The following is a 17,656-nucleotide window of genomic DNA, read 5'->3' as shown; positions in this document are numbered from 1 at the left end:
CAGTGCTGAGTGTCCATCTTGGAGGCCAGCTAAGTGGGACGCCTGCTTGCTGGTAAGAGGACTGACCCTGATGGGCTCTGTACTGTGCCCTGCTGTTACCCTCTCCTGGTCTGGTCCCATGGGGAGCCAATGCAGATGGTAGGCATAGCAGTGGCTTCACAGCTTGTATTCTCTGACAAAAACACTCTTGAATCTCTGGAAAAAGCCAGTCTCAGTTCCCGACCCATCTTGAGAACCGATGTCCAACACCCCAAGGACTCTGCTTGGCCTACGGCAATGGTCAGCAGAGGCTTAGAATCATCCAATTTCATCATTTTAAAAAATGAGAGATTTTTATTGTAAGAAAGGTTCTCCTTATAGCCCCAGGGGGCCTGATCTCACAGAGATGTGCCTGCCTATTTCCCTAGTACTAGAATTAAAGGAAAGCTCCAGCATGCCCAGAAAGTTTTTTTTGTTAAACAACTTGCAGAGGCCAAAGGAAAGATTCCACAGCGATGAAGTCTGTTGAAATTTTCCTTGAATACACTTGTGTTCGAAATGTGGGATTCTCATCTTGGATGAACGCTGCTCTCAGTGTCAACATCTTCCACCTTTCTTCTCTCTTCCTTGATCAGAGACAGTCAACCTCTCCCCAGCACCAGGGGTCCTGTCCCTGAGGGGCAGAGACTAGAGCCAGGCCAGATCAGGCAGCATCACCAGCTGGAGTCTACTGCATCAGGAGAGGCTGGAGTCTTTGGCTTTGTGACAGTAGACAGAGGTTGTGATGATTAATACTGTCAACTTGACAGGATCTAGACTCACCTTGAAGACAAGCGTCTGGGGATTATCTAGATTAGGTTAGCCTCTGAGCATGTTTGTGAGGGGTATTCTTAATCATAGGCAGCACCATTCTATTGGCTGGAGTCCTCAACCAAGTAAAAGGGAGAATATGAGCCAAACACTAACATTCCTGGCTCTCTGCTTCCTGACTGCTGAGTACAGTGTGAGCAACTGCTTTCTGTTCCTGCCACCATACTTTCCTACCATGATGGATTACATTCTCTGGAAGTATAAACAAAACTAAAACTTTCCTTCCTTAAGCTGCTTTTATAGTTTGTTGCAGCAACAAGACAAGTTATTACTAAACTGACCATCACTGCAAAGGCACTGGGCCAGAGCCCACTCAGAGCCTGTTGAAGGTGTGAACTTGGAACACTCCTCACTCTGGAGCTCCACAGTAATGGGAGACACAGACTGAGATGACCCCTGGAATGCTGCTTTCCCTATTCCCCATTGCTGAGGCCCTGACCAAATGCCTCCGAGCCTCTGTGTAAAGCTGGCTCACTGAGGCTTCCCAGTGGTACCCTGGGTATGATACATGCCAAGAGCGTCAATGGACACTGGTACTGCCAACCAACAATGGCCCTGCCAACTACTCCAGTCCATAGGGTCATCACTTGTATTTTAAGGTGCTTCCATTCCAGCACAGGGATTTCCCTGTGCTCATCAGAGGCCCCAGTTCTCACTGTTACTCATCCATAAAGGAGAAACTCTCTGGACTTAGACCACTAGCATCCCCTTGGGGAGGCCAGGCACACAGGCTGTTCCTCACTAGTGCAGGAGGCCCCTGGGGGATGGGAGTAGGAGGTCCACAATGGCAACATTTGTCTCCTTCGCAGGTCTCATCCAGGTACATCTGCTGGGGGCAGACCTTTTTGTGATTGTGGGGGTGCAAGGCATATCCTTTGAGCGAGCTTGAAAGCCCTCTGATCAGCAAGTAGGGTCTTGGATCCATCTTTTGCTTTTGCCCCAGCTATTCTTCAAGGCAGAAATGAGGCTGAATATTTTTACTGTGAAGTCTTTCTTCATGGTGAGGGAGGCTACTCCCTTCAACCTTTGCAAACTGCATCATATGAATGAAAACAGTGTCCCTGCCAGGCTGGTCTCCACTGCTGACATCTGCAATGTGAATGGTCATGGTTTCTCTCATACCTCACACCACCTGGAGGAGACAAGGTGGTTCTGACATAGCCCCAGGCACTGACTCCACAAGCAGTAGGTCCTGACTGCCTGAGTGACCATGGCATCATCCTACCACCATTAGCTAGCAGCCTGCTTGGAGCTTCTGACAAAGCCACATTTTCTGTCCTGAGAAGGTGGCATCCCTTGAAGAACTGCAGCCATCATTCACTAACACTCCAAAGGTGCCACTGAACTGAACAGAAGGACATGTGCTTCTTACTGCCTGGGACAGGTACCAGCACAAGGAGCTGCAGCACCTCTACAATGACTGCCAGCCTGCCTCTGAGCCCCTGTGATCAGACTATATTTGGCTTCACAAAAAAACACATCAAGGATATAAATCTATGCAAATGTTTTTTAAGTAGGAAGTTTGACCACAAAGTCAATTACAAACATCAAATGACTCAGCAGCTGCTTAAGAGATGTTAGTTCCGTGGGGAGTTTTTTCTGATGCCAGCCTGGGGCCACCATCTTGTCTGGTGGTGAGCAGGAGAACACAGGAAGGGACTAAAGGGTTATTAGGAGATTTAGCCTTGGAAGTGATAACTGTCCTGACTAGAGGCAAGTATGGTGAAGGTGAGAGGGACGTGTCCTGCCTGTCAGGCCATCAGGACTGAAAAGTAAGTCTGTAGACTCCAAGAGAGCTCCCACCCCATACTCAGGGTAAGCCTTGGGACAGACCTAGGAAAAGACAACATGAAAAGAAGGTTGTGGGGAAGAGAGAAGGTGCCGCTGGGCAGGAGCAGCTTCTCTTGGGAGTAGGAAAAAGAACCTAAACTTTAAATTCTAGGCAATAATGGAGCAGAATCCCAGCAGCAGTGTACTTGCGGTCTTTCCTCAAGCTATAGCTGTCATCCAGCCCCAAACAGGAGCTTCTCACCACTTCCAAGGGCAGCTAACCTCTGTCTTCCTATAGCCAGAGCTGCTTGGCTCTTGCTGGAGACCAAGAAACCCAAGCCTGGGACCTGCCCATCCTTGTCTGCTTCCCTACCCCCACCCCAAGTGACCACATGAATCCTCAGGACCTTAGGAGCCTTAGTGACAACAATAGGCAGTCACACACTGAGTGAGCCTGGTGCTGAGCAAGGCAGGTTGGCAATGTGCTGGCCCACGACGCTCGCACTGTACCTCCAGCATGACCACACAGATCTGCTTCACACATTGGATGATGGCCTCCGGTGTCCCTGAGATGGTCACTGCCCTCTCTGTGGAGTTGGGCAGCATGTCCCCTGCTACCTGGACCTGAGCACCTGTGGACTAGAGAGAAGGGACATTGGAAGGGGAACAGCAGAGTGCTGTCTGCAACATGTACAGGAGGAACAGACCCTCCAAACCTGGTGTGCACATCCAGGGCGGTCTGCACCATGATACTCCTTCAATGGAAACAGGGCCTTAACTGGTCACAGGGCCTCCTTCATCTTACTGCTCAAATGTCACCTTCTTGTCATCTCCCCTTCCTATCTGCCTCTGTATGTCCTCTTGGGGAGCTGTGACTTCCTGGAAAGGTGCTGTCCCTTTTCAGTAAGCACAATGGATAGGAGGCCCTGAATCTATAGAGGAGGGTCTACAGGGAAACAGGATTCCTCTTTCCAATACAAAGAATTCTACTCTTCTATGGAGTTCTAGGTCATAGAAGAGGACAGACAGGAACCAAGGAGGGTAAAGGAAGGACTCAGCCCTCCTTGGAGATGTCAATGTCAAACGTACACCTAGTGCAGGCTCTATTAGTGTCATTCCATAGGGCAAGACCTGATGGCCAAAGAGGTACCTGTCAGGTGCAGGACCCCAAGCCTGACTGTAGCCTAGAGCCAAAGAACTAGGGTGCTACAACCTGTGTGTTCAAGAACTCCCAACCCCCATCTATGTCCTTGTTCTTGACCAGCAGGGCTACGCCAGGCACAGGTCACTGCATGGGTATGTGAATGTGGCAAGGCTCCTCCACTGAACACTTTTCACAGGCTTACTGGATTGTCTGTCTTTTTTACACATCAGCTTCAGGCCATCAGGGTCAGCAGTAACCAGTGCATGAGCTTATAGACTATGTGGGAGACATGCAATAGGATGGTGGGTACCTCCCTGATCTCCTTGATCTTGGAGCCTCCTTTCCCGATCAGGGACCCACACTGGCTGGCAGGGACCACCAGCCGCAGTGTCACTGGGGGCTTGCTGGTGGCAGGGCTGTTGCTCATCGAGTTAATGATGTCCTAGGAAGAAGAAGACAGATAATGTTGGATCTATACTAGTGAGCACAGCTGTACAGCTCAGGGACGCTGGGAAGATGTATATGTAGCATCTCTGCTTAACATCATCTCCACTACACACTGAGAACTCAAGGATCCTTCCCACATGAAGGGACTCAGTAGACCCGGCAATCATGGAGACTTCAGACACAGGCCAAGCATAGGAGGAAAAGGGATATGTGTATCAGACAGACAGAAGGGGCCCACAGGTACTGAACATGCACATGGATTTGCACAGCTGGGTGGCCAGGACATTGAAGTGGACTCAGGGCAGGGTGCAGGTTCGGAGGACACATGGTCAAGTCTGACTTCATCGGGAAGATATGGTGGGGACTTGGACAGACAGATGTGTGAGGTATGAACTAGTAAGAGGGAGGGGCACAGAGAAAGCTGGGGGCTGTGACAAGCACAACCTCTAGCATCAGAAGAGTGCAGGTGGAAAAGGCCTTTCCGTCCACCTAGGATGGGGGATGTCACTCACTCAGAAGGTAGGTATAGCAGAAGTATGATGAGGGCGAGCTTGGACCTGGTTTACCTTGGCAATCAGTGTATTTAGCTGATGGTTTTGACTCTTAGAAGACAGATGGGTTTCAGGTTCAGGATGGGGACCTATCGGGTGGATGGTACCTACAGCAGTCAGTATGAGATGGTCTAGCTATGAAGAAGCAAGGGCCTAAGGTCAAGGACCCAGTGAGGGGGATGAGTGCAACATATCCAGACAAGCTCTCTACCTGAGCAAATTATGGAGAACAGAGCTCCTGGGAATGGCTTTCACAGCAGTACATATTGTTATTCCTAAGTCATATTCATATACCAGTTTACTCCTGACCAAAACATCCTTCTTTTCTTTTCAAGAACATTGTCAGATTATCCCCTAAATGACCATATTTAGGAAAGGTATACAGGAGGATGAGAAGGTGTCTCCAGCAAGTGGACTTGCCTGGGCCAGAAGACAGAAGATGGGAAGGAGCTCCTAAGAGGCTTTTATGGTTGGTCAGATGAAACTGCTGGGAGATTCCATGGCCCTGTGTCCATGGAAACCCAGAGGAGCCCCCATATCAGGAGGTCTGATTAGAGGAGAGCTAGTCTAATACTGGGGACAGAAACTGAGACATACCCACGTATCTGAAACATAACCACACACTGAAAAAGTCACACCTAAGCCTCTGCAGCACTGAGCTGAATAGCCAAAACTGGACCTCATGTTTACCTCCAATTCAGGACCACCCAGGAAAAAAAAATCCATGCTTGGTTTGTCACCAGGGGGTCTTGCTTCTAGTGAGCCACTGCTTCTGCCCAAAGCCCTCTCGTTCACTACAAAACTTACTTTATGAAGCACTGCTGCACCAGGGAGGTGTTAGCCCCTTGCCCCACCCTGCTCTGCACACACCGCTTCATCTGCTGTTTCGGACAGCTTGTTCATCTTGACACTCTCCACCACCCCTTGTTCTAGCCCAACTCTATCCAGGTGGGATACCCAGAGGCCCCTGTGCCCGTTGCTTAGCTCTGCATATAGTCCCACACTCTTGGCATTGATCTCTTGGGCTGTTCATCCCCAGACTGGCGCTTGGGATTGGCTGGCATCTGTGGTGGCTTTGGTATGACTTGTATGTGCTGTGTTGTTGAAAGTGTTCCCACTGTGAGGAGTCACAGAGTGGACCTAACCTGAGCATATGTGTCCTAGTTTGTTTCTTCATTGCTGTGACAAAACACTCTGACCACTACCAACTAGGGGAGGAAAGGGTTTATTCAGCTTACATCTCCCAGGTCACAGTTCCTCAGGGAGCCCAAGGTAGGAACTCAGGGCAGGAACCTGGAAGCAGGAGCTAGAGCACAGGCCATGGAGGAATGCTGCTTACTGGTTTGCTCCCCTGGCCCCTGCTCAGCCTGCTTTCTTATGCAACACAGACCCACCTGCCCAGGGGTGGCACCACCCACCGTGGACTGGGCCCTCCCACATCATTCATCAAGAAGATGCCCCTCAGGCATGGCCACAGGCCAGTCCAATAGAGGCAATTCCCCAGTTGAGGCTCCCTCAACCCAGGTGTGTCAAGTTGACACTAAAGCTAGCCAGCACAGTATGTTCACTCTCCTGCACCAGCATGTGTACAAGCTTTGCTGGAGGGTGCTTGGCTTGACTGATCCAGACACTGTCCAAAGTGGCCTGTATGCTGGGGTGGGGTGGTTATATTGGAAGCATGTAATTGCCGAAGTCCTCCTAACCTGTGGACCTCCTCCTCTTCGGAATGTCAGTCTGTTCCATGCCCACTGAAGCCCCTGGTCCTCACACTTTTCTAACTTTATCCCCCCACCAAGCAGACTCAGGACTGCAGTGGCTACCCTGGGCTTGACCACAACAGATGCTTTATAAAAGAAAGGATCTCTCGATATGCTTTATAGAAGAAAGGAAATGACGTCTTAAGCAGAGTGGGCAGAGTGCGTTTCCAAATGAAATTCTGTCTTAAAAATTGTTTAATTGAAAGTATCTCTGGATAAAGTGAATAAGCAATTGACTGTCTTCAGCGATGAGCTCCATGCTTGTCCAGCTTCTCCTTCTTTGTCCCCCATCACCTCTAGTGCACATCCCCATCTTTCTGACATGTCCCTTTAACTGCAACCCAACCTTTCCCCACCATGACTAAGACCACAAAGCCAAATGCCTATGGAAATCATCATGAGCTGACAACAGGCATCTGTGGAATCCAGACTTGAGTCTTTAGGATTTTCCTAAACCCAGCCAAGACCCATTACTGAGAGTTGAAGAATTTTAAATTCTTTTGGCACACAGGACCCAGGGTTATCTGAATTATATCAACTTGATTCTCTTGCCTTGGGCCAGAAAAGGCTCCACAGAAGGGCAAAGTCTCCAATACATTTCCAGCAGAAACTGATCAGATCATGCAAACAGAGGAAGGGGGAGACTCCTGGGGATTTGTGAGGCAGACTGCTGACATCTGGGCACTAAAGAAGGTGCTGGTGTAGGAGCTGCCCTCCATCACTTGCTAAATGGATTTAAATGGAAGACAAAATTTAGGATAGCAGGCGATCTTTCAGCTGATTCACAACACCTGGCAAAACCAAAAATGAATGTACAGTCCTGCAACTAAGTCAAATGGCCTGTTCCCCAGTCACCAGTCACTGACAAAGACACACGGGGATACTGTGAACAGAAGCAAACTGATCCCATCTTGAGAAAGAAAAAAAGTTGATCCCATCTTGAGAAAGAAAATCCAAGACAAAGAGAAATCCCTGTGTGGTAGTGAGGGACTCGCACCTGACATCCTACTGTGTGGTAGTGAGGGATGCGCACCCGACCTCCTACTGTCTCCTGGACTCCTGGCATCCTTGAGCTGTGTTTGTGGTGAAAGTGAATCTTGATACGCACTCCCCATGGGTCTTCCCGCAGCTACTGCTTCATGGTGTGGCCCTTGGCTCTGCCACTGTCAGTGCACCAGTAGTCTAGGATGACCGACAAGTAATTGTGTTTTCACCAGGGAGGACAGCACCATGCTGTCAGGTTGGGGCCATTGAAGCACCTCCTGTTTCTCCTAGGTCCCACATTTCCCCAAGGATTTGGTTAGGACATAAGCAGATGACCTCCCACCTCATTCAGAAAACAGGAAGCTGAGCAAGATTCTCTTTTCTGCCTCCGTCTCTGCAGACCCAGCTGAGAACCAAAAAAACAGGACTGAAGTTGGGTACTATGGACTCAATTATGCCCCCAATTCAGGAGGAATGTGGCCAGGTAGAGATGGAGCTTTTAAGGAGGTCAGTAAGGCCACTAAGTGCCTCTGATCCAGTAGGACGGGGGTCCTGATGAGCAGAGCAAACAGGGGTGTACTCAAAGAAAAGTCTAATGCCTCATAACTGTGGGCTCCTAAAAATGAAAAAACAAATTATATATTTTTTCCAAGGGGAAGGACTGGGGCATAGAAACAGTCAGCTCAAAACAAAACCAAACTCTACCCGTGAAAATCCAAATCTTGTGTTCAGTGTCCAGCATCTGAGGTTCACGATCTTCTGGGCTCCAAAGGGCTTGAGCAGCCCCACCTCTTCACTCTGCCATCCACAGCACACTGCTTGTTTCACAGGCTCAGCCTGGCTCCTCTTCCCCGGCTGCTGTCCTTGGTAGCTGTCCCTGGATCCTAGCATCTCCAGTGTGCCAGGATCTCCACTGCAACTGAGGTTCTACCTTCACCAGAGGCCTCTCCCCTCTGTTCAGAAACTCTGACCCTGCCACGTGGTGCTGGGTCTCAGCTGCTCTCCATGACCTCCTCCAGGAGAAACCATACCACACGGCATTTTCTTGGACTCCAGCCCCTAGAACTGATAAGGGTTAAACCAGCCAGACTAAGACACTTTGTCATGGTGACCTGGCAGATAGATGGTACACTACCCATCTCACTTTTCAGAAAACACAGGCTTCCACCTGGCATGAGATCAGCTGGATAGCAGGAATTCCTCAAAGGACATTCATAGGGGCTGTTGTAAGATGTCAGCACTGGTCCCTGATTTTGAAGAAGGGGAGGTCCATGAACCCTTCCTTAGGTGACTTAGATTAAGAGCACTGGCTAGTGGTACTCAGTGGTTTCAAATGGGTATTAGAAGAGTTGTCTATGAAAGCATCTGTCATTGAATGAAGATTGGTCAGCTGTTGAAACCACCACTGGAGGACACTGTAAGAGACAGCTGAGAGCATTCTCAGGCCATGTGTTATCTTTTAGCAAAACCAGAAAGGAAGAAATGAGAAGGTAAGACTTGGCTCAAACTCTCTGAATGACTCATGGTGTGTTTTATCTGGTTCTCTGACTCCAGGATTAAGGATGTTTTAGTTACTGTATATCTGTTTTGGAGGTGAAAAAGCATTTCCTTGCAGAAAGCTACATCTTGAGGTTGCTAAAAAATGGCTTGGCTTTTATTTTCATTTGGGAACATACCAACATTTTATACCAAATGATGGGGCACACAAATTTACAGGTGCCAGTACTTAAGAACTCCGGTGGCAGTTACTCAGAGTAACACTGCCTCACTATCCAATTTCCTGGGGGGTATACTTCAAAGGCACAGCATGTAATTAGCATGTTTGAGGGCCTCAGTTTAATCCCTGGCACCAAACAACAACATTTCCAGAATGCTGCTCTGTTCACCACCATCAGACTGAGGCTGCTTCCCAGGCACCTCTCTATAATCTTCCACCAGGGGGAGCCATCTGCTCAGCAAGTTCTTCAAGAAGACCAGCTCTGGAGCCGCAGGAAGGGACCTTATCAAATACTGCTCAAAAAAAAAATAAATAAATAAATAAAAATAAATAAATAAATAAAATAAAATAAAGCATCAGTGAAACTCCAGGGAGCTGATACTTGATCAAACCTTGGCTTCATTTCACAGCTAAGACCTCAAGTCAGTATTACACATAGTGGGAAAGTCACTTCTGTAGAGGAGCTCAGAGACCCTCTAGAAGCAGCCATTCTTCAGCAATAGAGAGCTGAATTCAGAATCACAGTACGCTGATGAGACCTTGGATGATGGATGGGCTGTCCCTGCCTAGGAAGTCATTCCAATATCTTTATCTAATTTTTGTTTTGATTTACCTCTTATTGATGACCATTTGTTATAGTTTTCATCTGGAATGTCCTCCAAAAGGTCCATGTATTAGAAGCTTAGCCTCCAGTCTGTGTTACTTTTGGGAGATGTGATGGTTAATATTGTCAACTTGACAGGATCTAGAATCACCTAGGAGACAAAACTCTGGGTATGTCTACGAGGTGGTTTCTAGATTGGGTTAAGTGAGGTAAGAAAACATACTCTAAATGTGGGCAGCACCATTCCATGAGCTAGGGTCCCAGATTGAATTTTTAAAAAAGGAGAATGCAATATCAGCACTAATTTCTCTCTGCTTCCTGTCGATGCTCTGTGACCAGCTGCCTCACATTCCTGCTTCAGCCAAAATAAATCCTTCCTCCCTAAAGTTGCTTTTGTCAGGTATTTTGCCATAGCAACAAGAAAAGTAACCAATACAGGAGGTAATAGAAACTTTAAGAGGTGGGACCTAAAACGGAGGGTTTATGTCACTGGTGGCATGCGCTTGACAAGGTGGTGGGATCTCAGCCTTAATCCCTTTTATTTGCATCTTGGTTATGAGGTTTTCCTACATCAGGTGCTCCTGCCATGGTTATGTCGCATCCTCAAACAACCCGAGGATTAAAACCAATGGTTACACCTCAATTGTTGTGTGAACGCTCTAAAATTATGAACCAAAATAAGCCCATTTTTTTTTTTGGTCTTTTTGAGATAGGGTCTCCCTGTAGCCCCAGCTGTCCTGGAACTGACTATGTAGACCAGGCTGGCCTTGAACTCACAGAGATCTTCCAGCCTCTGCCTCCCGAGTGCTGGGATTAAAGGCGTGCGCCATCACGCCCGGCTATCTTTTTTAGAAATATTTTATTATTTTTATTTTATGTGTATGAATGTATTACCTGCATGTATCTGAGTGCACCTGTGCTGTGCAATGCTGCAAAGGTCAAAAGAGAGCTTCAGATTCCCCTGGAACTGGAGTTAAGGATGGTTTATAGCTGCCACGTGGGTTCTGGGAATCGAACCCTGGTCCTCTGCAAGAGCAGTCAGTGCTCTTAACCGCTGAGCCATCTCTCCAGCCCCACAAGCCCTTTCTTTAAAAAAAAAAAAAACAACCAAAACTTCATTTAAAAAAAATTTTTTTTAGATGTATGAGTGTATTGCCTTCACGTCTGAAAGTTTGTCCATGTCGTGTAATGTCACTGGAGGTCAGAAGTGGGTGTCAAATCCCCTGGAACTGGAGTTATGGATGGTTGTTGACTGCCAGTGGGTGCTGGGAACTGAACCTTAGTCCTCTGCAAGAGCAGCCAGTGCTCTTAACCACTAAGCCATCTCTCTAGCCCCGTAAGCCCTTTCTTTATAAGTTGATTTATCTTAAGTAGTTATTAATGTAATAGAAAACTAGCTAGCAAAAAAAGGTTCCAAGGAGTGGGGATATTGCTGGGACTATGCCTAACGAAACAGCAGATCTGTAGAATTGTTTTATGGGAGGAGTTTGGAGAACTAACAGTAAAAGCATGTCATGCTGCAGGTAGAGCTTAAGAATGATTTTGGTGGGGCATTAGAAGACAAGAATGTTCAATATGGATAGTAAAGTCTGTGCTGACAAGGATTCAGATAGAAATGAGGACTCTACTGGGACTTAGACTAGAGGCCATGACATTTCAAGACAACATTGCATTCACACAATATGGCTAATACTGGTTGGTCCTAGCCAAATTTACACTGAGGTAAGAATCAGTAGTAAAAATAAAGAGCAGGGCCTGGCTACAGATGTAACTTAGTAGTTGGGCTTTGCAATTTGTTTAGAGAAGAAGCGTGTTTAAAGGTGCAGCAGAGGATGGCACAGATACTAAAGAAATCAGGTGCTATTAAATTGAAGCTTAAGCTCTTTGCATCAAGACAACAGAAAAGATGCTTGCAGAGAATATCAAAATTAGCAAGGCTACTACTACCTTTATAGATTCAGAGATTATAGTATAAATGCAAATTTGTTTCAAACACTTTCCAGAGCAGGGTCTTTGAGAAACCCAGGGAATCCTGCAATACTAGGAAGGTAGTCAGAATCTATATAGCTGTTACCAAGTGAGAAAAAAAAGGGGAACCCCCACCCCACCTCAAGTACTAGACAAGTTAATACTTGTTAAAATCTGCTTATTGTAAGCATTCTTTCTGATGTTCATTTTTCTGTAAATAAGACAGAAAAATGGGGATATGGAAATTTGGTTTCCTAATTAGTACCTATTGAACCTTCTCTTGCTTTCTAAACTGTCTTGAACAAAAGGATTATCAGTCTAGTAGCCAGCCAGACTACCCTTATGCCTGCTAGCCATCTTGGACATACCACAAATGCCTTGAGAGAAGTAATACAAAAGATTACAGCTGATTGCCCTGGCTCCTGAAGGCACAGACCTAGCAAAGGCTGCCTGAACAGCTGGTACCAGACCCTTTGCAATCATAAGTCCTGATGAACCATTACACCTTGTCAAAGGGAGTACACTGACTCTGGTGGAGGGACTGCTATCATTGGTGGCAAGGCTGTGGTCAGTCCAAAACAAGTATCTGTGATTAGCAAAAGAAAAATGGCTGTTATTGGTCCAAATACTCCTTTTCAGGTGATATAAGCAGGCTGTTCAGGTTCATTGAAAGAGCTGACTAAGAGACTGGTGGTTTGAATTAAGAACCTTCCCTCATAGGTTCATGTAGTTAAGCACTTAGTCCCAGTTGGTGGCGCTGTTTTGGGTAAGTCATGAAACCTTTAGGAGACACAGGCATGGAGGCTGTCACTGGGGGTCAGTCTTTGAGAGTTCATAGCCTCCACTCCAGTCCACTCTGTTCCCTACATGTTGTTGAGATGTGATCTCATCTCTCAGTATCCTGCTGCTGTGCATCTCTTACCCTTGTAGACTTCTAGTCCTCTGGAACCATAAGCCTGAATAAACTCTTCCTTAAGTTGTTTTTTGTTATCATATTTCATTACAGCAACAAAAGACAATACAGAGACTCTCCTACGTTGCCTCCCCTGGTGTTAACACATCAGGTCTAGTGAAGAGTTCTCGAGTAGGCCTCCCTTCCACTAGCAGAGTGGACTGAGTTATAAACATGAAGAAAGTGGCAGACAGTGGAGGATGGTCACAGTGGTAAGGATGGCAATGGGTACAGCTTGATAGCTGGACAAATGCTGGCTTTGAGTAGAGACACTGGTCTTGGGCACTGAAAAGCATTGGCATTGATCCTGTGGGCTCCACATGAACCCAATCTCACAGGCACCATGTATACCATCCAGAAACTTGGCAGCTGAAGATTCCATGAGTGTCATGATGCTGTGTGGTGCTGCCTATGGGCACCCTGAACATCGCCTAGTACCACACACATACACAATAATGCCCAGATTCTGATCCCTGATGCTGGACTCCTAAATAGCACTTGGGTGTTACAGGCACTTGGTTCCTGAGCCCCAGGCTCTGGCTTCACAGCACAAAGTACTTGAAACCACTGTTTGATGGCTCAAGAAACAGCCACCTGAAGAGGCCTGGATCCACCCGCAGGGTAGGTGCATCATAAGGTGGCATCAGTGTGACACCACTGCTCCTTGAGGATCCATTTGCCTACTGGGATCCTGCCCCTAGTAGGAGGGAATGCCTGTGCCTGAGTAATCACAACTGTGACCAGCACCCAGTGTCTAAACAGCCCTCCAAGTGTCCTGGCTCCAGAGTAGCAGCAGGTGCTGTCACTGCATCGTAGTTCCTGGCTGCTGCCTCAATGCTGTACCTGGAGTTCTGGCAGCGTCCACTGATAAGTGATGGAACAGCTCAACAGTTTGAGAATGACCAGGGAAGGAAAAAGAAAAGGAAACACAAATAAAGAAACAGTAAGAGAGTGGGGGAGATGGGGAGGTTGTAAAGAAGCTAGAGAAGAGACTCTGCAGGCCTTGGTTATCAGAAGAGTTCTAGAGAGAAGTCAAGTCTGCAGGGCCAAGGGATCGCAGAGTCCAGGCTAGAGAGTTGTAACAGTGGCAGTTGCCATAAGTCAAAGGTCCTGATGTCTGAGGTTAGCAGGGGGACTTAAAAACTTGTAGGGCTGGGAGCTTCAATACTTGAGACCTCTAGGGGGACTGTAACACTAGAGAGTGCCACTTGTCTCTGCTTCCACCTGACTGCTACATCTGTCAAACACAAAGGATGCTGAGCCACTAGAGAACAGCACTTGAAGTTTCTTGCCTACCCATGATCTCTATCCAGGGAGAGCAAGAGAACGCACAGCCCACTGAATAGTAACATAAGGCAGCCCCAGATAATGCTCCTGTTGGCAGCAACCCTCAGGGTTACCCATGTGGCTGGTTTTGTAAGGAAGAATGAAGTAAGTATAGGGTCACAGAAATGTCAAAGGAAAGCCCAGGAAGCCAGGTAGTGTGCAGCAGGGTTAAAGGGTTAAGGTCCCTCCCCTTTTTTTTTTTTTTTTTGAGGAGGAGGAGAAGGAGGAGGGTCTTTTTGAGACAAGGTCTCCCTATTGCCTCACCTGGCCTGGAACTCACTATGCAGACCAGGCTGGTCTCGATCTCACAAGAGATCTACTTCTGCCTCCTGAGTGCTGGGATTAAGTGTGTGTGCCACCATGCCCAGCAAGGTCCCTCATCTTTTGTTACTCATGCCCTACCACAGTGAGCTCTGGATGTCAGACATGGAACTATAGGATTTAAAGCTTTAGTTGTTAGGTTTTGCTCTTGCTTTAGTCTAATTCCACCTTATTTTTGCCCAATTCCTTCCTTTTAGAATGGGAATGCTTATCCCATGTGATGGCTAATCTTGGTTGTCAACACACTTGGTAATAGGGAACCTCAAAAGAGGAATTTCTTTCATCAGATTCACCCGTGGGAATGTCTGTATGACATTTTCTTGATTGTTGATTGACGTAGAAGGGTCCAGCCCACTGTGGGTGATAAATGTTTCTGATGTCACCCTTGGGCAGGTCATCCTGGATTATATAAGACAGCAAGTTGGGCAAGCCAGAAGAGACAAGCTAGTAAGCAGCATTTCTCAGTGGTCTCTGCTTGTTTCTGCCTCCAGAATTCCTTGCTTTGAATTCCTGTCTTGGCTTCCATTGATGATGGTCAGTGAGCTGGACTTACTGCTATAAATCAAATAAACCCTTTCATCCCCCACAGGTTGCTTTTGGTCATGATGTTCATTACAGCAACAGAAAAGTAACTAGAACACCTTGTACCATTGCACCTTGAAACTATGTAACTTGTCTTTTAATTTTTGTAAGGGGTTATAGCAGTTTGCGTTGTCTCAGAGAGGACTCTGAACTTCAGCTTCTGATACGTTTGACTTGTTAAGACTTTGGGGACTTTTCACGATAGACTGAATGCATTTTTGTACTACTGAGACAGACATAAACCTTTATGGGCCAGGGGTGGAACTTCACTGGAAATGTCCATGTGGTAAAGGTCTGGTCCTCAGCTGACACTATTGGGAAGTAGTGGAAACCTAATAGTGTACATTTGAGGTTATTAGAGGTGTGCCATCAGCCCCAGTCTCTTTCTCATTTTCACATCCTGGCCATAAGGTGGACGGATTTTAAGCTACGTGCTCCTGTCACCATGTACATCCTACCCTTACCAGAGGCCTAACAGCAATGATCCTGCCTGGCCATAGACTATAAACCCTAAAATGGAGCCAAAACAACCTTTTCTCTTTGTAAGACTCAGGTCTGTTACAACGATAGAAATCATCACTACTCTTCTTTTCCTTTTAAAAATACTTTTTTATTTATGCATATATATGTATGTATGTGCCATGCATGTGTGGGTGCCCACAAAGACCAGAGAGGGCATCAGATCCCCTAGAGCTGGAGTTACACAGGCTTGTGAGTTGCCCAACATAGCTGTTGAAACTGAGCTTGGATTCTCTGGAAGAGCAGCAAGCACTCTTAACTCTAATGAGCCATCTCTCCAGTCCTCCTCTCATCTCTTCTTATTTTTTGATAACTGTTAGGCCAGAACATACTTATTCTAAGATGACCCTAGGCAATAGTTATAACCCTCAATTTCACAGACTACCACTGCTCATTAGAGCCTAGGATCAAACTCTAGTAAGTCTGGTTTCATCCACTGAGACACAGGGAATTACAGCAATAGTGTTTCCAGTCACATTGACAGACACCTGGCCCTCCACAGTCAGACATGCCTTGGCTAGGTTCTCTTCCAAGAAAACAACCATCACAGTTTAGCAACCAGGTAATTCCATATTTAACAACTTTCACGGAAGAGTGGAATAAGCTGTAAACTCAAGTCCAGACTCCTCTCCTGAGCAGTAACACTTTCTTGGACTCCCAGTGCCACCGCCAGACATCACTGCCTCTGAATGGGCGGCATCTTGTCCTATTTGTTTCAGACTGATTTTCGGGCACTGGGGGAAGAGGATTCTGAGACCTTTTTACATATCAGATCCTTAACTCTTGAAGTTACTGTGTTAGATATTTTGGCACAAATTTGTGTTTGAAAACAAGGCCACCCTAATCCCTCCACACTTTCCTGCAAATCTACTTAGCAAAGCATCAGAACAGAGCTCCCCCTGGAAGGGCTCACAGGAAAACCTTGAGTTCTATGCTCATTCTGGGAGAAGTGACTAATGCCATCTGAGACCTAGATGGCTGGCAGACTACCCCCACTCATGGCACAAGCTCTAGGTGGTTCTAGAATTTTTTACAGGCTGTTAGGGCAGCATCTATGCTGCTATGACTACTACTTCTCGCTATGTTGGGATCAAAGAGGAGCCATGTATCATCTCAAGGAGAGGGCCACTGGGTCTCTGTCCTAGTTTGTCTCTTCATTGCTATGACAAAACACTCTGACCACTACCAACTTGGGAGGAAAGGGTTTATTTATCTTACACATCCTGGGTCACAGTTCATCCAGGAGCCCAAGGTAGGAACTCAGGGCAGGAACCTGGAGGCAGGAGCTGGAACACAGGCCATGGAGGAACATTGCTTACTGGGTTGCTGCCCTGACCCCTGCTCAGCCTGCTTTCTTATACAACACAAGCCCACCTGCCCAGGGGTGGCACCACCTACAGTGGGCTGGGCCCTCCTACATCACTCAACAATGAAGAAAATACTCCACAGACATGACCACAGGCCAGTCCAATGGAGGCAATTCCCCAATTGAGGCTCCCTCAACCCAGGTGTGTAAAGTTGACACTAAAGCTATCCAGCACAATTGACCCCTTGTCAACTTGACACACAAACACATCACTATTAAACCATAACCTTTCCAATTCTTGTCCCCAAGACACAATTATTAACATTAATATCACAAGACAGTAAAACCTTAAAAATCCCACAGTCCTTAAAATCCAAACACTTAAAAGTCCATAGTCTCTTTCAAAAGTCTCTTAATTGTGGGTAGGTGTGATGGCTAATCCTGGGTGTCAACTTGACTGGATCTGGGATTAACTGAAATGAGAGAGATCTTCTTGACTGGATCATCTGAAGCTGGAAAACACACCCTAAAGGTGGGTGTTACCTTCTGATGACAGCCGGTATAAAAGACCAAGGCAGAGGAGAATGCCTGGCTTCTTGCTGCTTGCCTTCTCTCTCGCTGGTGAGTTCGTCTTGCTGCTGTAGACTGAGACTAGCTGATCTTTCGGAATTCGTCAGACCTTCAGAACCAGATGGGGACTACTGAGACATCCAGCCTCATGGACTGAGCGACTACAGATTCTCAGCCTCTCCAGTGTGGTGCAGCCATTGTTGGACTACTTGGACTCTATCCTGTGAGCTAAGCTGATATGAATACATATACATATATATATGTGTGTGTGTGTGTGTGTGTGTGTGTG

General features: G+C 46.9%; 1 protein-coding gene across 19 annotated transcripts in view; it reads right to left on the bottom strand.

The window, feature by feature from the left end:
* Pcbp3 (poly(rC) binding protein 3) overlaps positions 1 to 17,656 on the bottom strand; it is a 322,999-nt gene that overhangs the window by 24,593 nt on the left and 280,750 nt on the right. For all 19 annotated transcript variants that reach the window (XM_008840452.2, XM_029567084.1, XM_017799974.2 and 16 more), the window contains 2 exons: positions 4,074 to 4,205; positions 3,130 to 3,258 (listed from right to left, as the gene is read on the bottom strand). In XM_008840452.2, the coding sequence (XP_008838674.1) occupies positions 3,130 to 3,258; positions 4,074 to 4,205 (261 nt within the window). The remainder of the gene's footprint in view (positions 1 to 3,129; positions 3,259 to 4,073; positions 4,206 to 17,656) is intronic.

This window comes from Nannospalax galili, unplaced genomic scaffold, assembly GCF_000622305.1.
Source record: "Nannospalax galili isolate Female #2095 unplaced genomic scaffold, S.galili_v1.0 scaffold619, whole genome shotgun sequence".
NCBI lineage: Eukaryota > Metazoa > Chordata > Mammalia > Rodentia > Spalacidae > Nannospalax > Nannospalax galili.
Note: the sequence above shows the minus strand (reverse complement) of the source record. Positions and strands in the feature narration are given on the sequence as shown.